Consider the following 26,250-nt stretch of genomic DNA (forward strand, 5'->3'; position numbering starts at 1 on the left):
CTTTTATTCTGATGTTTTTACTAATGCTTCTATAGGTATAAATAAACACTGAGACTTCACTTTAAGAACCCATAATTCCGATCAAGTCGGATCTCCAGTTATACGTTTTTTCATTATCTAAATTAAAAGCCTAGTCATAAACAGCTGCGTGTATGTAGGAATATATACATAACTTTTATACATGTCAATTATTTGTGCTGTTTGAAGCTGCGACCTGATGGGACTAAACCATTCAGCGGGGGTGACGGACGGTACCATTGTGAATAATAATATTGGCAGTAATAACACACCGAATTAAATATGGATTCGTCTGCAGTGAGGACGAGTTTAGCAGAATTCGGTGAGTCAGACTTTAAGAAATTATTAATTTCCGGGGTTTTTAGTGAGATTGTTCAGTCTTTTTTTTTTTTTTTTTTTTAAGAAAGAACGGTGTTAATCTTTTTGGCACAAAAAACACAATATTTAATGGATGAAGGAAAAGAAATAAAACAATATATTTAACTCTATAACTGTTGCCTCTAAATGATTAATGAAGACTATATGTTGTATTTATTTAGATTTTGTCCAAATATTTATTTTCTTTTTAAATAATTTATTTTAAAATAATAATTACAGATTACTGCAGTAAACAACAACAACAACAACAACAATAATAATAACTATAATAATAATTATTGTTATTATTATTATTATTATTATTATTATTATATAATTGAATAGAAGTTCATAATTTATAATTCTGCTTTTCAGTCTTTACTTTCATTGTTCATTTCTTGTTCCCAGCTCTCTGTGCTTTTGTACTTTTATGGAGTTTTGTGGGCGGGGCTAAACATTTAAATGAGCTGTGTTGGGAATTAACATGCGCACACGATCATGAAAAAAAAATCAGCATTTCTGACATTTAAGTAAGTCCAGTTGAAAGATTTGTTTGTTTATCTTATTTCAACATTTAAACACATCATTAATATCGATTGATAAACGAGGTAACTGCCCTATTACTGGCCTATTTCTACACTTTTTTTTTTTCTTTAATAAGACTAAAAATTCCAGATACCAAATGACACAAAAATCTTAACTGTGATGTTCTGGAAAAGTATTGGCTCACATTTTTAACTTCACCTTATGTGAACCATTTTTACCTCTGATGCCATCATTTGCTGTCTAACTATCGTGTTTGTCAATACCCCAATTTATGAATTATGCAAGAACATAATATAGCATGAGGTCTACACATTTTCTATAGGCTTCTGGTCTGAGCAGACGCCGGTGCACAAGGCTGCGTCTATAGGACAGGCTGAGAAGCTCCAGCTTCTGGTTGATGGAGGTGCTTCAGTGAATGCTGCGACAGCCGACAACATAACTCCGCTTCATGACGCCTGCATACAGGATCACCCAGAGTGTGTTCAGGTTCTTCTGAATGCAGGTGCACAGGTGAAGTGTTGTCTCTATTCTTTGGGGCAAAACTTTGTATTATAATCTAATAATCTAAAAATAATAATAATAATAATAAATAAATAAATAAATATTTCAGAATAAAAATGAATAACGGGGGCACAGTGGCTTAGTGGTTAGCACATTCGCCTCACACCTCCAGGGTTGGGGGTTCGATTCCCGCCTCCGCCTTGTGTGTGTGGAGTTTGCATGTTCTCCCCGTGCCTCAGGGGTTTCCTCCGGGTACTTCGGTTTCCTCCCCGGTCCAAAGACATGCATGGTATGTTGATCGTCATCTCTGGAAAATTGTCCGTAGTGTGTGAGTGAATGAGAGTGTGTGTGTGTGCCCTGCAATGGGTTGGCACTCCGTCCAGGGTGTATCCTGCCTCGATGCCCCGATGACGCCTGAGATAGGCACAGGCTCCCCGTGACCCGAGAAGTTCGGATAAGCGGAAGAAAATGAATGAATGAAGTTGAATAACTTGTCAACATTTCATGATTCAACTGATAAACTTGACTTGTTGATGAATAACAATTTGACAATTTATTTGCCCTAAAAACACTGTACCTCCGTATGTTGTGGTGTGTTGTGTTTAAGGTGGATGTACGGACTATTCATGGTAGCACACCTCTGTGCCATGCGTGTGCAGCTGGCAGTGTGGAGAGTGTGAGACTGCTCCTGGACCACGGAGCTTCAGTGAATCCCTCTCTCACGGCCCTTACTGCTTCCCCTCTGCATGAGGCCTGTATACGTGGTAAAATGTGCAGCGAGCAGATAAAATGGTTGGGTGGATCAATAAATTTGAATAAATTTGCAGCCATAACCACTTGTGTAACCTACAGATATGTATATTCAGGCACTGGTGGAACCTTGTGGATAAAGTAACAGGAAATACTAGTGTACAAGTGTGCAGTATGAGTGTATTGGTGACTGTCTGCAGCAGGTAGAGGTGTTTGATTCATTCAGATAATTGGGTGCAGGTAATCAAGAATGTGTGAAGCTGATTATATCAAAAGGAGCCCTGCTGGAGGCTTTCGATATCCACTTTGGGACACCGCTGCACACCGCCTGCGCTAAAGCACATCTGGAGTGCGCTTTACAGCTGCTCAATGCAGGTGAGAAGGAAAAATATGAGTACAGTTACTGGCTATTTATAGAATGTTATGTTACACTACACATATTGATTTCTACTGTATATTCTCGTTAGTCATAATTGTGCGTCGATTTATTTTTGATAAATTCAGCAGCTCTGAAAGTTTTTCTGGCGATGTTTTAGGAGATGTTTTAATTCAGTTCATGGAAGGAGTCTCCGCTGTCAGCGCTGTCAGTCAAGTGCGGACAGTTTTCAACCACATGACAAATTTTGTAGATGTAAGATGTTTCCTGTAGATGTTATATAAAGGAACTAACTTGGTTCATCGATGTTCCTTTATAATAAGACTTTAAGCTATGCTTTTTTAAGCTCATAATCAGAATAGTAAAGATAACACCACCTCAGTGTTAATATTTTTTTCCTTGTCATGTTTTATTCAGTGTAGAGGTGTAACATTTATAACATGACCAACCTCTTGTACTATTGTCATGGTAAGGCTCAAATGGCCTGTACTACATTTCCCATCAGCTTCAGTCAATGTCCCCATTAACATTAGCACCCATATATAACTTCAAGTTTCTATTCCACAGTAATTACATACAGCAATATATTATTTCTCTTTAGAGAGATTAATGGTCATATTAATAAAATATGCATGGAATAAATGCATGCATAAAACTGCTTTGTAATCCTTTTTAATAGAACATTTAAAATGGAATATTTTTTAAAGGCGCCCGCGTGAACGCCACAAAGTTCCATGAGACGGCTCTGCACCATGCAGGAAGAGTGGGCCGGGAGGACCTGATCGAGCTACTGGTGGAGTTTGGTGGAGACGTTAATGTCAGGGACAACCTGGGACGCAAACCGATAGATTACACAAGCCCTGGATCCACTTCTCACATCTGTCTACAGCACTATGAGAGTAAGTATACATTGAAATCCTGTGACAAATCAAATATATTGGGAAACTTACATTTGGTTAACTGCATGTGTAGCAAAGGTAAGATTTTAATGAATATGTCATGTTTTCTTATACTGACCACAAAAAAAAAAAAAAAAGAGAGAGAGAGAGAGAGAAATCCTACTCACCAAGTCTCTCATATAATAGAAATCCAGGGGCAGTTGTTGGGGTGGCAAATAAATGTTTGTGCAAAATATATATACGAATGGTTATAAATTGAGCTTTAAATCCTAAGGACTTTATAGTTTTTAGTGCAAATTTAGTGCACATGAAACTCCTGAAATTCAAGAACTGCCGTTAATCATCCAAACGAGGGACAGGGAAGCATGTCAAAATTAATCACACAGGCTATCAATGAGATGTAATGGATAGAGATTAGTTTTAAAGACATCGCACTGTCCTTTTAAGCGATGAGTGTGAGTTTTGTTCCTGCAGGTTGTCCTCTGTCTCTACAACAGCTGTGTCGTATCACACTGAGGCGTGTCCTGGGCACCAGAGCGCTCCAGGTCATCACCAAGCTAGACATCTCACGACGCATCATCAGTTACCTTTGTTACGAAAAATACAGCTAAACATTGAGAGTTTGTGTTAATGCAATAATGAGGATAAATTTACTTTAGGTTTAAGGGGGAAAAAATGCTCGACTGAACATAGTCATGCTGTGACCAGCCGCTGCTTGTCCTTAAATATGCTATCATTGACTTACTGTGCATTCATTAAACTGTTTCATATAATGTGCAGAACATTCAATCCTTTGGAAATAAGAGTCTTGTATTTTATAACAAATAAATAAGTAATATATAAACTCTGTGGTTAATAAATGCATTGTGACATGATATAACAGTGCTGGATTCAGAAAGACTTTGTCCCCTAAGATGAGAAAACTTGTCATTACTGCTTTCTGTATTTTTTAAGACGGTTTGTTAGAATACTAAGATTGTTGTAGAACTGTGGACTTTTATTCAGCTTGCAGGTTATTTATCTTGCCTTTTTTGGTGTCTTTCAAGTAACTTAATACATTAATGAGGCACGTTGAAATAAATGAACCAGAGATTGAAGCCAATTTGAGCTGCAAAATTTAAAATATTCAACAGAACAACTATTATGTATAACAATATTGTTGATAGATAAACTGTAAAATAATGATTTGTTGTTCATCATTCAACTAAAAAACAATGTGGTGCCATTTTGCTTATCATTTTTCCTAAAAAATTTTATGTAAATTATAATTTCAATGTATGGTTTAGATGAAATGCTTGTGTTTTCAAAGCGATTACATAAGTCAAGATCATAGAAAATAAGGAAAACAAGACAATACAGATGTCTTTCTTTTTTCCCCATCATTTTCAAAATTGATTATCAAAAAAAAAAAAAAAGAGATAAAAGCTAAGCTAAGATATTTAAAGATTTAAAGCTAAGATATTAAGCTTATTTAAAGGTATCTATAATGACAGTGGCTGTTTTTTTACTGGTTGATAGGAACGGGGTTGGGATATTTTGTTTGTTTTAAGCAGAGACTTAGCAAGAACAAACTGTTTTTTAGTAGTGCACATGCACTATAAAGCATTATAACATTTTAAAATTGAATAAAAAAATTATATATATATATTTTTTATTAAATTTAAAATTGTAAAAAGTCAATTTAAAAATATACTTATAAATGTAATAATAATAATATATTTTTAATTTAATAATAATAATTTGGTTAACAGAATCGTATGTTTAAAATGATCACAATATCACTGAAAATAAAGCACACATGACGATTTTGTTCAGGCTTGAGTGAATATTTTGGGATTAAAATGTACATTTTTAACATATAAACATAAAATGGAAAATGGACTCACACATTAATGCAAAAAAAAAGAGAAAAGAAATATATAAATATATATTATAATTATATAGTTCAAGGTACAGTTTGGTTATATTGCTATAATGAATGAGACCTTTATTTAACTTTTACTTTTATATGCTGCCTGTTTGAAAATGTAGTCTCAGTAACACATCCGGCTGTACATTGAACTACATCTCCCATATTTCCCGGAAGTAAACCACTACCACGTGACTCACACCGCGTTTGTAAACACGGCTCTTGTGTTTATGCGGCTCCTAACACACACAAGGAATTTGGTTCCAGCTGTTTGTGACTCACTCTGAACAGACACGAATAACACTATACTAATGACTTGTACATGTGTTTAACGCTAGTGATGGAGGTGGAAGCAGCAAGACCATATTTTTTTGGTGATATCGGTATGTGCAGAAGCTCAAATTACAGATTAAATGTGTACAGACGACAGATATGATGATATTCCTGCGTTATTGCTTTATTTAGAGTGAGACTTGTTTACTAAAGGAGTTTTTAAAAACGAATTGCTTCCAGAAATGAAGCCATGATATAATATAATCATATAAAATGTAATATATGATATTAATCTTTATAGCTATTAATACTCTTGACAACAATCCGAATTGTTGTCAATAATCTCATCTTGACCGAGTCTCTTACTTTTTACTATACAGTCTTAAATGCATTCATATCAAAACAATTCATTCATTCATTCATTCATTCATTCATCTTCAGTAATAGATCCTGGTGAGGATGATGATGCATCCTGGGAACGCTGAACACAATGTGGGAATTCAAAGAGCATTAAACACACACATTAGAAATTTCATGTAGCCAGTCCACCTGCTGGTACGTTTTTGAAGGGTACCAGTGAACCCTGAGGAAACCCACGCTGTCGGTAATGCAAGCTAAGGGTTGAGCCAGAAATCTTGGAGTCTTAAGTGCAAATGATACCTGCACTCTAATAGTAATAACTAACTAAATAACTAGTTCTCTATCTGTGTGTTTGCTAGGCTTCTGGTCAGAAAGGACAGAGGTCCACAAGGCTGCGTATCAAGGCCAGGTGTCCCATCTGCAGAGTCTGATCCAGAGTGGGGCTTCAGTGAATATCGTGGCTGTCGACTCCATCACTCCTCTCCATGAGGCAGCTATTCGTGGACAGGTGCAGTGTGTGAGGCTGCTGCTGGACGCTGGCGCACAGGTTACATTCCCCACACACTGCCTACGTTTCCTAGATAACTCTTGGTTTCTTAATAACTTCTAGATCATTCTCAGATTTTAAGAGAGGAGATATGGTTGAGAGCGAATTGACATATTTAAGACTTTTTCAGAAACAAAACTCTTCAAAAAAATCCACCTATAAGATAATATAAGTCCATTTTAGTCTCAAGTGATGTATTCTTCAGACGTAGAGAGAGAGAAATTGTAATTGTTGGTAAACTTCAAGTTGTGCTGTTATTGAAAAAAAAATTTATTTTCGTAACAGTAACTCTGTCACATGTCACAGTCTTCGCACAAATGAGCACAAATGCTATTCACTCTTGACATCATCAAAGCGTGAAGTGAGAACAAGGCCACAAAGAGAGCTTTCTCCCGTGTGTCCTAATGTCCTTTAATGAGTTTGTGGGATATACACTAGAATACACAGGAGTAAATTAGAGAATAATCTGTCTTATGAATAAATGAACGGAGAGTCAGTACACACTATATTCTATTTGAATGTTTATTTCTTTGGCACTGCCCTGTAGGTAGATGCGAGGAACGTGGACGGCAGCACTCCTCTGTGTGAGGCCTGTTCTGCTGGGAGCTCTGAATGCGTGCAGCTTCTCCTCGAGTACGGGGCAGATGTTAACACCGCCCTTACCTCTCGCACCACCTCCCCACTACACGAGGCATGCATAGGAGGTGAGGATTAGAGTCATCATACTCCATACTTCTAATAGAGTGATTACCTGACATCTTTGTGTTGTCTTCACACACCTCTAGGAAACGCAGAATGCGTAAAGCTCGTAATAGCAAACGGTGCGAGTCTGGAAACCTATGATCTGTACAACGGCACTCCTCTTCATGTAGCCTGCGCTAACCAGCACCTGGAGTGTGTCAAGGTGCTACTTAATGCAGGTAGAAACAAAAAGCTGTTTCCACAATCCAGTACCTATTCCCTACTCCCTACAAGAAGCCTAGAGCTTTTTTCTTCTTTATTTTCAGTGCATTGTGGGCTTTCGTGTGCTGTGAATATGAATATTCTCTATTGTGTTTATATGTGATTAGAAAATGCTCAGGTCCTTCAGGGCACTGTGTAGTAAACGTGGCATGATTTCTGAAATAGAAGCTGTATTTTGGGATGTGAATTTGAGAAATTGATGTTTTTGACATATATTAATGTTTTGCATGTTGTGTATTTTTTAAGGAGCAAATGTAAACGCAGTACGCCTTCATGAGACGGCGCTTCACCATGCAGCCAAGGCCAACAACGCAGAAATAATCAAGCTTCTAGTGGAGTTCGGGGCAAACATCTACGCCAAAGACAAATATGAGAGGAAACCTGTGGACTACACCAGGCATGATACACCAGCTGCTCTCTGTCTACTGCTTTACGAGAGTGAGTAACACACTGTCTTAACATAAAGGAAGTAAAGCCGTTTTAAAGGCTGTGTTTTATAGTTTCTTCTATGTTGAAATACACTGGGTCAAGGGCTTTGAATCAGAGGAGCAAAAATAAACATTTTAATGGAGACAAAATCAAATATGACTTTACATTTATAGGATCATGTTGGAAATTGCCTTTATATATATATATATAATGTACCTTCCTTGTGCTCTGAGAGATTAGTGAGTGCTAGAGCATCTGAGGGAGCGTGGTGCAGTGTGTGGAGCGATCATTTTTAATAACCTTTAATTTGTCACCTATTTGTATACACAGATATTATTTAAGCCAACTCATCAATCAGAATCAGCAATTCCGGACAATTCCACCAGGTGACGCTCACAGCTTAATGTTCAATACTTTCTTGCTTTGATAGTTCAAACCATTTAATGGTAAAAGATAATAAAGGCAGGGAGTCTAGAGAGCCTACAGAAAAGCATCTCAGGACTCCTAGAAACATGTGAAGTGTGTTTGCACAGCAGTTCTGGGTTAAAGGCTCTGCTTGTTGTTTGTGGCAGCACAGAATCCAGTGTGTAGCCTTGGTGCTTAATGGGATGTTTTGGAATAGAGCAGGAATAAATAGAACGAGGACGGGGATCAGGTCACAAAGCCGTTTTGAGTATGGAAGAAGAGCTCGTGGAACATCTCTCAGAAGTCCTGTGGCATCCATATCTTAGCAGCGCAAGCCCTAAAACATCATTAAAGAATGTAAACTGTCTCGGGCAGGTGCTGTGTTCTGCTAATGCTGTTGTGAATGTGTCTAAACATTTGTGACATTTTAATTTATTGACTGCTAATGGAGTTGGAGATAATAGTGTGTGATGGATGAGTCTCAGGACTGTGATGTTGACCACCCAGATTTGATGAGGGTTTTTTCCCCCTGTGGCAAAGCAACCTGGCTGAGGGTTTTTTTTTCCTACTAGGATTTTCCTACAACTGTATTTAAGGGTTCAACACAGAGCATTGAAACCCTTATTGTCTTATGTGTGTCATAGCAATGGAAATATTGGCTTAAGACAAACAAGTGATATGATATACAGTATTGCTTGAAAGGTGGTGAACCCTTTAGAAATGCCTAGATTTCTGAATAAATTTCACCCAAAACATCATTCGATTTTCACACAAGCCCCAAATACAGAAGCCAATCAAACAAATCAGACAAATATATTATACATAATATACACTTGAAATATATTATACTTTTTTTTTTAATTCAGGAAAATGTTCCAGTATTATATATCTGTGAGAGGCAAAGGTATGTGAACCTCCAGGATTAGAATTTCATTTCAAGGTCAAATTAGAGTCCATCAGATGTGTCTTATGAGCTATAGTTCAAGTTCAAGTTCAGCTTTATTTATATAGCACATTTACAAACAGCCACACGGCTGACCAAAGTGCTTCACAGTGCGTTTGACATTACACATACACTTACACATTAAAACATTACACTATAGGAACATTTTGATTGTTTTTCTCTGCTCATAACAACTCTATAATTTGTCCTAAAATTATAATATATTGCTATTGCCATATAATTTGTCCGGGAGCTGGTATCTTTAGACACAATGAGCCATATCGTTTCAATACCAGTAATACGACTGTTGTGATGTGCAGCTGCTGTGTGTTTTCCTGCAGGTTGTCCTCTGACTCTACAGCAGCTGAGTCGTATCACACTGAGGCGTGTCCTGGGCACTAGAGCGCTTCAGGCTGTCACCAAACTAAACCTTCCTAATTTCATCATCTGCTACCTTTCATACCTGTGAGATCTACACATACACACACTCAGGGCTGATGCGACTCAACAAGGTTCTATTTCTTACCTGAGCACCTTTCCTTATACTTATTATCTGAATCTTATTTGTAAAAAGGTTCTTGAAGCACTTGAACACTCAAGGCTTATAGCACATCTTAGTCTTGGAATGAACAGTCCAACGGCACAATTAACACATTAAAGCACAGCACTTAAGACATCCTCAAAGATGTTTAGTAATGAAAGCCAGAGGACTGAGAAATATGTTATTGTTCCAGCTGCCTGCACTCAGGAACTTTCTCTGAATGTGATCCGTGACACTCAGAAGTGGCAGTACATTAGTTCCCTTGACTACAGCCGAGTACCTCGAACAACACTCGACCAGTCTGAAGCGGATTCTGGTGGCTTTGTGTGAAACAGTTTCCAAACGGGAGTCCACACTCCTGACAACTTGCTGTGTTCAGCACGTCCATGATGCGCTCAGAGTGAGAGATTGCAGGCCCACTCAGTGCCGCAGCCCTATTTTAGCAATTTCCACATTCTTTCCATATCACAATTTAGCATTCTGGTATATTGTAGTCTTTCTCTTAGCATTACTACAATAACACTGGGGTCACAAAATAGCAACTAACCTGCTGAGAAAAATCCTGAGAAAAAACAGGAACTTTGGATCAGGAAGTTTTTAGGTTTCATTTTATATATATATATATATATATATATATATATATATATATATATATATATATATATATATATATATATAAATCTGTAAGGTTTTGTCACCCTGTTTAATATTTTATATTTGAGATACTCTACAGACTAAATAAACCTGCACCTATTTTAGCATCTAGTTTAAAGCTGCTGTAACATAAACAATAAAGAGGAACTAACATTTAGCTATCATTGGATTAAATAGCATGTATGTTAATCAGTAATTCGTTATAGTTTACAGGGAATAAAACACTTCAGGATATGGTGTTAGTGGAAAATAATCAACGTCGGCATGGTAACTATGCTGCACAAAATATCATTAGGCAAAAACCCTCGAACTAACTAGCGCTCGGTTTATTGCTGTACTATATTCATTCATTCATTGTATTTCCTGGATTTTTACTGCATTTTACAACATTAGCTTGCAAGAAAATTAAACGATGAAGGCGAAATTCTTAATGAAGGAGTTTTTTTTATTCCAGCGTAGCAGTGACAAATTACATGAAGTACTTCTGGTTCATCGTTGTCAAGAAGCACAGTACAAATCCTTCTCAAACATTTTATACAGTTTTTCCTCTTTGTAGATTAAATTGGGTTTCGCCCAATTTAATCTTAATAATTTAATTTAATGGGGCTCTTTCTGACATATGTCTTGGAGTGGAATCTGTGTTCATACAATTTTACAAGCTCATAACTGAAACTGAATCATCTGCTCTAATCTATTGCCATCCAAACTGTTGCCTGTGACCCAAGGGACAGTGAATGAAAAACAGATTAGAAAATTATTATTTTTTTGAAAACATGTGTTGATGTGCCATTACAAACCATTACGTATCATTACAGACCATGATTAAAGGAGTATCCGCCAGGGTGGAGCAAAAATAAGGTAATTATAGCGTAGAGAGCTACCGCGTCACGATTTAACGCTAGCTCTCTAAATTGTTTGTTTTTCCTTTCCGCAGTTATAAACATGAAGCGTTAACTATTACTACTACTCCATGCTTGAATTTGCTCTATGCTGAGCAGCAGACATTTCTAATGTTTCCTTTATTTTTAATCTGTTAATCTTTAAATCTGTGTATGTATATACATATATATGTATGTATATATATATGTATGTATGTGTGTGTGTGTATATATATATATATATATATATATATATATATATATATATATATATATATATATATATATATATAATGTATTTATTTATTTATTCTTTTTAGGACAGTATTTGTATTTGTAGTGCATTTGTATTTACATCCTAAGTATACATACAATAGTATTTTCAGTTTCTGTTTATTAGTTTGATAAAATAGTATTAATTAAAATGGAAGTTCTTGTACAAAGGATAAATAAGTGCTTTTTGTCATGTTTGTGTAACATTGGTGATTGTATTAATTTTTGAATCTGTCTGGTCTGCTTAAAGCATCTTCTATCTACAAATGACACACTCAATTTTACCCACTTGGAATTCTGTATCTCTCTCGTTTTTCTCGTATATATATATAATGCAGAGTTCTAAGTATGTGTGTATATATAATTTATATAATTTACAGTATTTGGTGTTGGAATGTGTCAGCCTAGTGTATAAAGTGTCGGACTACAGATTGGAAGGTTGTGAGTTCAAACTCCAAATCCACCAAGCTGCCACTGCTGGGCCCTTGAACAAGGCCCTTAACCCATAATTGCTCAGTTGTATAAAATGCAACCAAGCAATGTATTGTATATAAGATGCAAGTCGCTTTGGACAAGGGCGCCTACTAAATGCCGTAAATGTAATTGCTTTTGTGATATTAATGATTGATTATTTGAATCAGACTGTTTTTTTGTTTAAGGTTAATGAAATTCTTTTTCATTAAAAAGTTTTTTTTTTTCATTAGAAGGTTTTGTAATCACTGCACATCCACAAAACTGGTTTTCTCATAAACAACATGAAAAGCATCCAGAAATAACAGACCGTACAGAAATAGCTCCAAAAACCTCCCTGGTTAGTTTTGAGCAGAGAAAATTATTTGTTTTTTTCCTTTTCTGGTTTGATCTGCAGGCCCAAGAGAGAACATGGCACACTGGCAGGTTTCCAAACAGATGACTGGCTTGTTATAAAAAAAAGTTTTTTCTTATTAACTTTAAGACTAAAATGAGAGTCTGGTGAGGAAATGGCTGTTTATAGCTGTTAACTTAAGTGATTACAAGAAATGTATTTTGTGGATGTTCCACATCATTACATGCAACTGTAAACAGATAAAAATGCATGTTGTGGGATATAAAAAGACTAGAAAACACTATAAATAACTAGTAGGACAGAAATATCTCCATTTCTCCTCATTAAGCTTCAAGTGGCTTCAGTAGAGGCTTTAAAAATCCCTCATGAGTTGATCCAGGTGTAAGAGAGCAATTGGAAAATAAATGTTCTATACAGTGGTGCACAATTATTGGCACCCTTTACAAAAAAAAACTGTAAACACATGCGCTGGGTGATATTTAAAGTTTATATATTTATATAAGGGTGATTTCTTAACTAGTGCATGTTTTTGCTGCCTGATGAAATTTCATTTGATGAAACCAGGTGGAGAAAATAAATAGCTATTTTCTGAACTGTTCTGATATTTTTGGAGGGTTTTGGCCTCTCCACCATGCCTTGTTTTTTATGCATCCTCTTGAGACGCATATGTTTTAAGTTTAAACAATTTCAGGCTTTCAGTGTATATTAACGCCCATTTATTTATTTTTCTTCTATTTTGCATGTTATATTTTGCATGCATGTTTATTCCTTAAGGAATAAGAGTGGCAATTATTTTAGCACATTTTTAAGAAACAAGACTATTAAAAGCTATTTGGAGCGATTGTTTGATGTTAGAGTGTTTTTTTATTCTGGATTTATTGTTCACAGGTGCATTTGCACAAGAAGCGTGTTCATGAAAAGCCTGTTCCAAGGAGGCTCATTAATGTAAACCTTTATCTACTGACATCAAGTCTTAATATTTGGGACGCGTTAAAGTAAAGTTTGCAACACATTGCTGACTTGAAATAAAGCAATATGTAAAATAGGCCGGAATAAGGAGAAAAGTATTGGCACCTATACAAGAGGGAATTGGTGTGTGCGACACTTCAGTTGAGCTGAGCTGCATGTCTAGGATTCAGTGAATGTTGCACTTAGGTGCTCTTTCACCATTCATTCCTCAGTTGCGTTCTGTAAGGATTACCTTTTATAGAGTTTCGTGAAGCTATGTCATGAATATGCGTGTAATTTACACGTGATTGCATTTATCAACAGACGAACACTTGATTAGCCTCTGAACATTTATTAATGAGGTCCTTGTGTGAATTTTCTAAAACTCTTGTCTGACTATATTAACCAAAATCATGTTGAGTAAACACAGTCAAGATGTAACTGTAATGTAGATTGATTGGATCTGAATATATTTTCTGGATCACGTACATACTTCTCTCCATCCTTTTCATGCCTGCACGTCCACACGGCACTTCTGAATTTCTCTCTTATAAAACAGACTATAAATAGCCCACAGAGCAGAAATAACTCCACTCCCTGACTCTTTGCTTTGACTGAACATTTGGGCAAAATGATGTTTTTCCTCTTGAGCTGACACTAGGGTTCAGAAGGGCAGAGTACTTCCAGTACAAAACAGGGATGAACACAGCTAACCCTCCCCTGGAATGACTCCTACTAATACTAATTTGCTGCGATGGGTGGAATGCTGTTTTTTCATCTTTCTCGATAAACCTTTAAAGGACATGGCATGTTGGTATGGCATGTTGGTTTTCCTGAACCAGTTTTTATTAAGTAATGAAAATAGCACAGGATTCTTTCAGATGAGGCAAATCTGGTTTTGGTGCTGAACAGCTATCAGGGAGAACTCAGTATTTTAATACGTTAGTTTATTGGACGCACGTATGTAAAAAAAAACAAAAAAAAAACATTGCTGGTAAATGAACAGCTGTATTGCAGGGTGCTGACGTGTAATGCTGAAATAAAATGTTCACTGTACATTAAGCACACTTTGTAAATGATTATTAGATTGTATAATGTTTGTTGTTGTTAAGAAAATAAACCATTACAGACCGATGCTTAAAAATGTAATTTAATGACTGTAGTAACTGAATTTATCTACAAGGGATACAATGCCATGCATAAAGGGTTTTTCAGTGTTACAGGGAGAATTGTCATGCTGAAAGACGCCACTGTGTGCCATTAGGAATCATATGATATTCTGAGTGTGTGTGTGTGTGTGTGTGTGTGTGTGTGTGTGTGTGTGTGTGTGTGTGTGTGTGTGTGTGTGTGTGTGTGTGTGTGTGTGTGTGTATAAAGGTGGCACCTTTCTATCATAGCCAGCTTTAAAGTTTTCAGCAGTTTATGCTACAGTAGTTCTTCTCTGTGATCGGACCTGATGGTGAAGCCTTCGCTCACCAGGTGCTGCTACACTTTAGCAGGTTCACTGGTTGTCCTTTCTTTGGAGCACTGATGGTTGGTACTAACCCCTCCAACCACTGGGAACATCCAGCAAGACCTTCTGATTTGGACATGGCCCAGTCATCTATCAATCACACTCAAAATTATTGCGATTCTTGCACTTTTTTCCTGCTATCAATAAATCAACTATAACAACTGACTTCACTTGCTGTCTACTATCTCAGCCTTTGACAGGTGCCATTGTAAGGACATAATTTAGGTTATTCACCCCTCAGTGCTTTTAATCTTATGGTTGATCTGTGTGTGTTCCTTTTTTGTGTAGATTCATGATGTATACCTCCAGTTAAGTCATTTCACTTCTAGGTTGTAACTGAAATGTAGAGTTCAAGGGGTGAATACTTTTGCAAGCCATTCCAGATTTATAAGCTTCCCATGTAGGTTCTACTTAGAACCCCTGCCAAGCTGTAGGTTCTACTTAGAACCCCTGCCAGCATGCCAAGCTGAAGAAAACTTAAACTAAACGTAACATTTTTGGCTATTGGCCACGTGTTTGGTTGTACTGGTCACCTGCTTCAACCAATTTTGATATCACCACTAGGGGGCAGCAGAGTTGTTACTTTGTTTTTATATAAGCTGATACTTTTGTTGAAAATGTATTGCACAATTGGACCTATTTTCCCAAGAAAAAACAAAACAAAAAAACACTTATTTATCTTCTTTTATCTTAACCATGAGAAACTTGAAGAAAGTAACTAGTCAGTGTGCAGGTTCTCAACCCGGTTTCTATTAAAGTCTGGCATTTAAGAACCCTTATCCAGAGTGACTTACAATTGTGCAATTGCGGGTTAAGCGCCTTGCTCGGGGGCCCAGCAGTGGCACCTGGGATTTGAATTCATGACCTTCCGATCAGAAGTCCAATACCTTACCTTAACCACATCCCCATGGGGTGCTTTCTCTTGAGGAACACTCACATGTGTTCTGTTCTACCACAGTGTCATCACTGTAACTTACAAGTGCCACTTTTACTCATCAATATCAGTACTGACTTCCCTTATATAGACATTCAAACTCAGCAGAAATGATATACTAAAACTGGATCCAGAGTGATGAGACCCTGAAAGAATTATGCAGTATTTCCTATCCTTATCTTGCAAGTTGTTTAACAAGTTATATGTTGTAGCAAATAGCACAGTAATAAAGCTTTGTTCTTAAAGAAGCGATGCCATTTTTATGGATTAGCCGTTTGGGGATTTCTGACCCCAAGCTAAGGCAATATCAGACATACTGCTTTCTAAGCTAAACAGCAGTCTGACCAAACATGAAAAATATGACTTGGCAGAAATGACAGTTCACTAAAGGTAAAAAGACACAGGGTTGTTGGTTCCACTTTTGTGTTAAGGTTATCTAGGTGAATTTTGACCTGTGAATTCATTAACTCATTGGGAGTCAATTAAAAACAAGAAGGTTGGACTGTGAACTCTAGTTAATAAAAAGAGACAGAGAAAATATACTGATGGATTGTTTTATTAATTTAGGTACTATAATGTTTAAATAAATTAAGACGTAAATTAAACATAAAGTAACAATAGGCACGGGTTTGATTCCTGCCTCCGCCTTGTGTGTGTGGAGTTTGCATGTTCTCCCCGTGCCTCGGGGGTTTCCTCCGGGTACTCCGGTTTCCTCCCCCGGTCCAAAGACATGCATGGTAGGTTGATTGACATCTCTGGAAAATTGTCCGTAGTGTGTGTGTGTGTGTATGTGAGTGAATGAGAGTGTGTGTGTGCCCTGCGATGGGTTGGTACTCCGTCCAGGGTGTATTCTGCTTTGATGCCCGATGACACCTGAGATAGGCACAGGCTCCCCGTGACCCGAGAGGTCGCATAAGCGGTAGAAAATGAATGAATGTTGCTTGTCAGCTCTCAAAACGATGTATGCCGTGATTATGAATGGCTTATGAAGACTTAAACTCTCAAATAAGGAAACGCAGCCATGATAATGTCAACAGATTCATAGCTTGTGGTTATTTCTTTTAGGCATTTTGATAGAATGTGTTTAATTTTGATAAGTTTTATGTATCCTGGACACTTCCATGTGTTTGTATAGTTAGATGAATGAAGTGGTTTGAAAAATGAGATTTTGAAGAAATCCCTTAAAAGTATTTAAAGGTTTCAAATTCTGTCCCACAGAAACATTCAGGCTTTCTGTTCAGTTATTTGAAATTCATATTTTATGGGAAGCAACATTTCTTAACTTGTATCTTGCCTCCGGTTAAAATAACATCTCTATAATCTCCAGACCTCTTTAAATCTCTCTAACGAATGGAGGAAGGAAGGACGTTTTCCAGGTATTTTAGAGTCAAGGTTCCTGAAGGCACCAGCAGAGATTTGAGAAGCCATTAGGGAAGAGAAGATGGGATCTTTCTGAAAGCGAAGATAAAGTGGATTTCAGTTCTGCGATGTTCTGCTTTCCGGCTTTAGTGCTGAGTGACTCCCCTATCCATCCAATGAGAAACAGATGTTTCGACTCAACACTACACATGGAAAGACGTTTAGAAGTTTATTTTGCTGCAAAGCTAAAAGAAATGGTCTAGGTTTAGATCCTGATGAATTCACAAAAACGATTGAGTAGGAGGTGTTTAATCATATATATGTGTGTGTTCTATTGTATCGTATGCTTGTATGGTGGATGGTCCTCATAAATGGAATTAAGAACGTGTAATTGTGTGTGAATCTTTCGAGTGACCCATACTCAGAATTCGTTCTCTGCGTTTAACCCATCCATAGTGCACACATAGCAGTGAACACACACACAGCAGTGAACACACACACACACCGTGAACACACACCCGGAGCAGTGGGCAGCCATTTATGCTGCGGCACCCGAGGAGCAGTTGGGGGGATTCGGTGCCTTGCTCAAGGGCACCTCAGTCGTGGTATTGCCGGCCCGAGACTCGAACCCACAACCTTAAGGTTGGGAGTCAAACTCTCTAACCATTTGGCCACAAATGGATACTACTTCTACATACATGAGCACCCACTATTGGCTCGTGTCACTGTGATTGACAGGGAAGAGCCGTTAAGCCAGTCCTTCCACCCAGAGAACACTGCCAATTTTGCTACTTTGGCTACCAGCCATGGATGCTTGTGGCATTGTCTGGATTCAGACTCTTGATCTTGTACTGATAGGATATACACCTTTCTGTTACCTCAATTCGTAACCACTAGACACTTTTTTCAAAACACCCAAAGCATAACAATTTCAAATTTTCTCATTTAATGGACAAGATGAGTGAAGAAAACTCCCATTCTTGGAAACGTTCCCATTTTAAATCTGTTATAAGGCTGTTATGAAGTGCCGATACTGGAGACTTCTTCCAAAAACTAAAGAAACTCATAGCTTCAGCAATTCCACACTCTTTAATAGTTGTTTATGAGTCACATCCACCATACAAGTCCCTGTGTAAACTGTTACTGTGACGTCTCTCCGGGATTTCGCTGATTTATTTATTTACTTCTTGGGATGGTTGCTGTCTTCCTTTTTTTAAACTCATTTTTGAGTGGTTAGCATGTTTGCCTCACACCTCCAGGGTTGGGGGTTCGATTCCCGCATCCGCCTCCGGAGTTTGCATGTTCTCCTCGTGTCTCAGGGGTTTCCTCCGGGTACTCCGGTTTCCTCCCCGGTCCAAAGACATGCATGGTATGTTGATCGGCATCTCTGGAAAAATTGTCCGTAGAATTGTCCTGAGATAGGCACAGGCTCCCCGTGACCCGAGGAGTTCGGATAAATCGATAGAAAATGAACGAATGAGTTTAATTCACATTCCTATGTGAACTGATGATGGCTTGTTTTAAATGTGCATGGTGATGATGTCACATGACATGTCTTCGCCCAAGCCTGTGGTACTTTGGAAAAGTTGATTTTGCTTGATTTTGCATTTTAAAATTCACAACATTGTGAAATTGCAAAATCCTGGAGGCACTGACTATAGAAACATTAATGCATGAGCAGTAATATAACCCTTTCAGCCAGACCTAATGTCAGAGCTCCTGTCACATCTTCGGACCAAACAGAATTCAATATAAGTGTTATAAGTGATATAATATGTGATATAAGTGTTTATTAACACATCTGTTTTGAGCGGTAGTCAAATTTTGTCTGTTTAAATGTAGTCAGCCAAACTGTCTCCTTCCCAGACAATGGAGAATCCTACTGCTGATTTCTAGCCAATGCTACACACACACAGAAACACACACACACACACAGTCAGAGTAAGTAAAACAAATGATCCTAGCGTCTGTAGAGCTCTGGCTACTCCCCCATCCCCAGTGGAGGATCCTCACTATCACAGTCTCCCTGATGTCAGCAGTATCCACGTTAACATTTTATGCAGAGTTTTACAAAGTTCATGAGTTCACCTGTTGGAGCAGTGTTTTATATATACACAAGTCTAAGCAGGCTCACGTGTGTTTTTGTGAAGACATCAAAGATCCCTAAAGCCATATTTTTTCTGCAATCTGTTTGAGTTACTGCCATTTCCAGTAGTTGATTCGGGTTCATCTATGGTTTCGGAATAATTTTAGAGCGTAATATACAGAGTATATATGAGGTTAATATAAAAAAAAAAGCACACTGTTCTGTGAATACACTGACAGATGAAAAAATTCATGGAAATGCTGGACAATGTATGCTTCAGTGTAGCTTGGTACAGATTTCTGGAGGTGTACCAGAGAGATGCTTTTTAAAATATATTCACTCTGAATATATAATTTTGTTGCGATGATGGTGAAGAGCTTTGAAGATGATGGCAATGTATAAAACATGTTTAGGTGCTCACGACCATATGATTGAAATTATTTTTATCCTTTTATCATCAAACTATTCAAGGGGGCCCACAGACCCTTGTGAACCCTAGGAGAACTATTTGATAGCTGGTTTTTATCAGCTGTATTTATACTTCACAGATTCTCAGAATGCTATTTAATGCATTTGTGTCTCTTTCTCTTAATTTGATAGAAATGTTCTCTGATAATCTTTTGCCTTCAAGTGTGTGATATGTAGTAGCTCAGTGGTTAAGGTGTTGGCCTACTAATCGGAAGGTTATGAGTTCAAATCCCAGGGCCACCAAGCTGACACTGCTGGGCCCCTGAGTAAGGCCCTTAACCCTTAATTTCTCTGCTGTATGAATGAAATAAAGCTAAGTCACTATGTATAAAGGCATCTACCAAATGCATTCATATTCTCTTAAGTTTTAGATTTTCTAACTTAATATTTGCTCCAGTTTCCAGTTTGTTAGTCTTATTCTTAAGTCTTTGAAAAGATTTTTTACATCTATTTGTATGTGTTTTTGTGTGTCATGTTTAACCACGACACACACTTGTACATTGTTTTTTGCCTGTTTACTTAGGTTAAAATTAGATCAAGGATAACCAAATACACAACATTATGTACTCTGGATGAATGTATTTGTGTCGTTAGATGAATGAAGAGGTTTGAGAAATGTCTGAAAAGTACTGGAACGTGGACAATTTGGATGTACACACCTGCATGCACATTTGTCTTACTATCCTGTGTAACTCTGACGACATGAATATTAATGCAGCTTATTAATACGCAGCCTACATCTAAAACCAGCCCTCAGCCCTAAACCTTAAATTCAGCAACAAAGGAAACATTTAGAATCGGCTTTTTAATTAATAGCATGCATGTGGACAATAAAAGCATATGGACAAGTCATTTGTAACTACAAGCTTCTTGTGGGAACATTTAGTCCTGGCCAAGATATAAAAGCCTGCCCAAATACACGCAACTCTTTTTGCGTTTATGATTTAAAGCTCAGTTTAGCCATCGGTTAAAAATAGCTCTGAACATTCAGAAGGTTTCCTTGCCTAGCATGATGAATTGAACATGCTATTATTCTTCATTTAAAACACACCTCATCCTGTACGTATTGTAAGTTCTTGGTCTGTAGTATGCATGTGAACATGTAAACATACGTTCACTGTTTTGCACTCAGCTGTCTGGTGCAGTTCATTTTCACGTCCCGTCCTCGCTGCTGGAGGCGCAGTGTCGAACGGGGAACGAGGAATTCTTTTAGTGCATATGTAACCACGTTGCAGCTCAAACTGTGTGTCCCAGGCAGGATTTGGTTTTCCTGTAATGCCACATATTACTTTGTGCTCTGTCAGCATGAACCTTTGTCTTTAATTCCAGCGTAGTGAAAACAAGAACAGAATGTACTTCAGGTCGTCCCCAGTCATTAATTAAACTTTTATCGGGGATAATGACATGCTGCATGTAAAAGGTGGCAGATTTAATGGCTTTGCTCTTGACGTGTTTGTGCTACTTATTTTCCCGCAGTGAGTTATCTGTCCGTACCGTTTGAAGTTTGTACTCTGCACGCAGCTTTTTAAACAATGCTACATCAACCTGGTCTTATGTAAGCATGTTTTGGAAGCGCTGTTTCGTAGCCATGTTTCAAGGTCTGTTACGAAACAGAGGGAATAATAGCTGTTTGTTGTATGGCTTTAGATGTAGGTTGTATAAAAGGTTGTGTGAGAAGCTGCAGCAAGTCAACGATCATGAAAATGAAGAACTGTCGAATTTGTAAATAAAATCTGCATGTTGTGAAATCTAGACTGTAAATGTGAAACATTTGCGTTTCTTTGTCAAAATGTAGGCACAATCGAAGTACTTTTTGTCCCACTGAGCACATCTTAAAGTAAAGGTTTGAGATTTATTTTAGAGATTTTTATCTTTACTTTATTCTAAATATTGACAGATGTTTTTCTCCTTTTTTCCCTCAGCAACACGTTTCAGTAGTCCAACCTATAGAGAACAAATGCATAAACGTTTTCCGCTGCATCTTCCAATCTTCTAATCTAATCTCCTTGATGAGCATGAACACAATTCAGAAAATAAAAAATGTTCTTCCATCCATTGGCATCTTTGGGCATTTTGTCTCTACAGTACACATTTCTGCTCTGTCTCTGTTTTCCAAATAGGCATCTAAAAAAAATCCTATTTTCCTTCAGAATAAGCAGCTTTTATTAAATACATTCTTCTATCCTGAGCACACACTTCTTTGGGCTCTATCGCTCTCTTGGGCCTCATTTTGTATTTAAAAGTCTTATTTAATTATGCAGGAGGAAGCTGTATTGTTGAGGTGATGTGTGCTTGGTGCATGGTTCTCTGTGTGTGCGTGCTGAATATTAGCAGTTAAGGCATTATAAGTTATTACAAATATTGACTATATATTATAAAATATAGAATTTGCTGTGAACATGTGAACAGTTCATTTTTGGTTCTGTTTAAAAAAAAGCCTCTCAGCAAAGTGAATATTGGAGGATGATGATGATTTAGTGTGTGTAAGTTCAAACTACTAGGCATACGTTTAATTAGATAGATAGATAGATAGATAGATAGATAGATAGATAGATAGATAGATAGATAGATAGATAGATAGATAGATAGATAGATAGATAGATAGATAGATAGATAGATAGATAGATGGAGATAGATAGATTTTTTGACACGTTACAACCACATTTTGACACGTTACAACCACAAACAAAAATTTTATTCTTTTTACAAATAAATATCTGAAAAGTGTGGCATGCATTTGTATTTAGCCCCACTGGGTCAATACTTTGTAGAACCTCCTTTCGCTGCAATTACAGATGCAAGTCTTTTGGAGAATGTCTCTACCAGCTTTGCACATCTAGAGAGGGAAATTTCTGCCCATACTTCTTTGCAAAATAGCTCAAGCTCAGTCAGATTGGATGGCGAGCGTCTGTGAACAGCAATTTTCACGTCTCGCATGAATATGCTTTGATCTAAACCACTCCGCACAAGTCTCTAACAGGTTTTCATCTAAGATTGCCCTGTATTTGGCTCCATCCATCTTCACATCAACTCTGATCAGCTTCCCTTTTCCTGCTGAAGAAAAGCATCCCCGCAACATGATGCTGCCACCACCATGTTTCACGGTGGGGATGGTGTGTTCAGGGTGATGTGCAGTATTAGGTTTCTGCCACACATACCGTTTTGAATTTTTGCCAAAAAGTGATCCACATGATGTTTGCAAACTGCAAACGGGATTTCTTATGGCTTTCTTTCAACAAATGCTTTCTTCTTGCCACTCTTCCATAAAGACCAGATTTGAGGAGTGCACGACTAATAGTTGTACTGTGGACAGATTCTTAATCCTGAGTGGATCTCTGCAGCTTTTCCAGAGTTACCATGGGCCTGTTGGCTGCTTTCTGAATAATGCTCTCCTTGCACCGCTTGCCAGTTTAGGTGGATATAGTTTGCTTAAAGGCGTTTCCTCATATATTATCTAATACTTAGTCTTTAACCCCTGTGTAAGAGAATATTCATTAATTGCAATTGAAAAAAGGCAAAACTTGAAGGAGTTTGAACTGTATTTGCAAAGATGGAGAAATCCGTAGCATAGGTCCACAGGATAAGATGAATACGTGTCTGGCTTGGTGTGTTTTTTTTAATCTCATGGTTGCACCGTGGACATTTTTGCTTAATAGGCTGTTGGTCACCAGTTTTTCTTTATTTGCTATGTAATACACTACAATGAGTCTAGAAGACATTTCTTTAAGTGCTTTGTAGTGCACATGTGCATCAAGAAGAAAGGAAATTGGTCTTTGGCCCAGACATTAGTCTGATGGTTAATATCATGTTAGCAAGAGATGTAAAGAGCAACTGTGGAGTTAAACTTTTGTTCAAGAAAAGATGCTCATGTTCTAACATTCTGAAAGCATTTACAAGCATATTTGTAATTGCAATTTAAATCCAAATTAAATTAGTTTGGAATGGCAGCCTGGCTATCAGTTTCAGTTTACTGGTATCTACCCATTCACACAGACAGGGACAATGGTGAAGGTTAAGAGTTTAAGGTTCAAGCCCCAGTACTGCCTAGCTGCCCTCCCTGGTCCAGGGGCACTGTAGCATAGCTGCCCCTGTGCTCTGACCCAGACCTCCTCAGTAGGGATATGCGAAGAAAAGAATTTGACTTTTTGTCTTATAGGTTTGATGATAACTGCATGGGGCTTACATGTATGTCAAAATGGCTGCTGAGAGAAAAACAGACTGTAAGACTCTGGTTAAGTTAATGAATTAGTAAATGTGTGGTTGAACAGCTTCTTCTTGTGTTCAGAGTTTTAGATCAGAAATTTCAAAGCCACCTTAAACTCCATAGATGCAGTAAACATTTGTAAATATAACTATAGTTTGACTAAAGTGGAATTTCACAAAACGTCATTTAGAAATCAATTAAAAATGTATCTGGAATTTCCTCCAGGCATTTTCCTAGTTAAGTCATTTTAAGTGATTCTATTCGTCATGCTTTGGTTTTCCGAATTCACGACATAAAAGTCCCGATTGTGTAAGAACATGACATCTTGATGTCCATGTGTTATTGATCATACAGTTTGAGCTCTTTGTTTGCAGATAACTGGCCTGTGTGTGTTGTTCATATTGTGTGTACGTATGTGTGTTTACTTTGAACTGATTTTGTTCAGCTGAGTTTTTGCCAAAGCATCCCGCAATGGAAATTCCAGCTCTTATTGAACGCATTCCTCTCTTCTCAGCTCATGTTTCTTTGGCTGTATCACTCACTCAGGCCTCATTTCATAACAGGAGACACGATTTAATTATGTGCATGAAGGACCTGTCTCTGCACTCACGTGTATAATATGTACTCATGTTTTTTGCATGTGTGTGTGATTTACTTAAAAGACAGAGATAAGGGCTTTTTTCTCTCCTAAATACCGTTGAATTCTGATTGGTCAGTTGGTGTTTTTTTTATTTTTATATTTTTATTATGCTTATATACTTGCACAGGTTTTCTGTGAGAAGACGTTGATTTAACAATTTCTAAAGGAGAGTCCAGTTTTAAGACATAGGAAAATATTTAGTAAGGAGAATTTTGTGGCACAATGATAAGCTTATCTTACTTGAATGAAAACCATTTTATAGCTACTGCAACATAACCGATACCAGGAATTAACCTGTTTTGTGGTTGTTCGACAACAATAAATATAATTTTATATGGAAATTATAATAATTATATAATAATTCCGTGTTGTTATTTATCGAAGGAAAATTCTCAGCTGTGGCAAATCACTGTAGTGAAAGTGATTCAAATTTAGGAAATGTTTCTACGGGACAATAATCGGTCATTTTTTATTTTTATTTTATTTATTTATTTTTTGCATGAATTTGCATTTGTTGCTAGCTCCTGTCCTGTCTTTGAGTTTTTTAAGAAAGGTTTAGTGGTGAATGTTTAGTGGAAGAATGAAAGCCGTGTTAGTAAAATGAGCTTAAACATGGTTGATCTCCTGCTGGGATAGATTCTATAGACACTATTCAAAACAGTCACATCATTGGTTTAATTAAATAGACATTTACTGACATTTATAAACTCAAGGTTCCGTCTATGGGATCTATTATTCTCTAACCTTCCTGTGCGTGGTACTAGAAGATGCACTCTTTAGTGATTTGAAACCTTTCAAACTCCTAGACCAGTCACTGAGTTCAGCAATTTCATACTCTTTCAGTGTAGTTACTGAATAATTCATAATAGTAACCGACTGCAATTTTCTGCAAGTTTAGGGTTGTAACACTTTGACACACATAATAATGAAATTGACATTTTTCCATTAGTCATGACTTCTTAAAGGCTCTAATTGTCCTGATACTGAATGGTTTTATATTCTAATGTATTCCCAAAGTGCAAATGGTATATTGTAATGTATTATAGAAGAAGGCTGGGATTAAAGCACAGGGTCAGTCGTTATAAAGGTTAAATGTTTTGTTTAGCAGTGGCTCGTGGCTGTCCTGTGATTTAAACTTGCCTTTAACTTCATAACAAATAGGTTTAATGTAATGGAGCAAACTGTATTCCCTTCAAACTCAGTCACTAAAATGGTTTATGTATTATGTAAGTGTGCTTTAGATTTTCAGCTGTAATTTAAGGTTAATATTATGATTTCTTTTGATTTTAAAATATAGACTCCCAGTCAAACGGTTTTGAACACACAGAGTTTAAAACCCATCACTGTTAAACGCTCCATTCTGATTGGTCAGAGGACGTTTGAATGCTTTTCTAATAGCAGCTCTAACAGGTATACTGTATGGCCAAAAAGGTTTGTGCTCCCAAGACTTAAACACCCACATGTGCTTGATGAATATCCCATTCCAGATTTATTTCCCCATTTGCTGTTATTATAACCGCCACTCTTCAGTGTAGACTTTACACTAGGTTTTTGGATTTATTCTTTGTTTTGTCCACAAGAGTATTAGTGAAGTAAGGCATCGATGTTGGGGTGCAGTCAGTGTTCCAGTGGGGTTGAGGTCAGGGTTCT

General features: G+C 37.3%; 2 protein-coding genes across 4 annotated transcripts; both read left to right on the forward strand.

The window, feature by feature from the left end:
• Positions 1-54: 54 nt before the first annotated feature.
• On the forward strand, positions 55-4,593 carry asb13a.1 (ankyrin repeat and SOCS box containing 13a, tandem duplicate 1). Of its 3 annotated transcripts, none has more exons than XM_027151229.2 (6): positions 55-340; positions 1,244-1,431; positions 2,030-2,186; positions 2,413-2,547; positions 3,256-3,447; positions 3,945-4,593. In XM_027151229.2, the coding sequence occupies exons 1-6, from the start codon at positions 301-303 to the stop codon at positions 4,076-4,078; spliced, it is 846 nt and encodes a 281-aa protein (XP_027007030.2). In that variant the 5' UTR covers positions 55-300; the 3' UTR covers positions 4,079-4,593. The 3 variants fall into 3 exon arrangements, with proteins under 3 accessions (XP_027007030.2, XP_027007029.2, XP_027007028.2); XM_027151228.2 differs by having other exon boundaries at positions 3,942-4,588; XM_027151227.2 differs by having other exon boundaries at positions 3,922-4,569.
• A 959-nt stretch (positions 4,594-5,552) lies between these two features.
• Positions 5,553-10,429, forward strand: asb13a.2 (ankyrin repeat and SOCS box containing 13a, tandem duplicate 2). Its single transcript, XM_027151111.2, has 6 exons — positions 5,553-5,739; positions 6,349-6,536; positions 7,084-7,240; positions 7,322-7,456; positions 7,746-7,937; positions 9,618-10,429. Exons 1-6 carry the CDS (start codon positions 5,679-5,681, stop codon positions 9,743-9,745), a joined length of 861 nt encoding a protein of 286 aa, XP_027006912.1. The 5' UTR covers positions 5,553-5,678; the 3' UTR covers positions 9,746-10,429.
• Positions 10,430-26,250: the final 15,821 nt, after the last annotated feature.

This window comes from Tachysurus fulvidraco, chromosome 19, assembly GCF_022655615.1.
Source record: "Tachysurus fulvidraco isolate hzauxx_2018 chromosome 19, HZAU_PFXX_2.0, whole genome shotgun sequence".
NCBI lineage: Eukaryota > Metazoa > Chordata > Actinopteri > Siluriformes > Bagridae > Tachysurus > Tachysurus fulvidraco.

Coding starts and splice junctions, on each gene's coding strand:
- asb13a.2 (XM_027151111.2), top strand. CDS start 5,679: ATGTGTTTAACGCTAGTGATGGAGGTGGAAGCAGCAAGACCATATTTT. Junction 7,457..7,745: donor CAAGGTGCTACTTAATGCAG/GTAGAAACAAAA, acceptor GTATTTTTTAAG/GAGCAAATGTAAACGCAGTA. Junction 7,938..9,617: donor CTGTCTACTGCTTTACGAGA/GTGAGTAACACA, acceptor GTTTTCCTGCAG/GTTGTCCTCTGACTCTACAG.
- asb13a.1 (XM_027151228.2), top strand. CDS start 301: ATGGATTCGTCTGCAGTGAGGACGAGTTTAGCAGAATTCG. Junction 1,432..2,029: donor TTCTGAATGCAGGTGCACAG/GTGAAGTGTTGT, acceptor GTTGTGTTTAAG/GTGGATGTACGGACTATTCA. Junction 2,548..3,255: donor TTTACAGCTGCTCAATGCAG/GTGAGAAGGAAA, acceptor TATTTTTTAAAG/GCGCCCGCGTGAACGCCACA.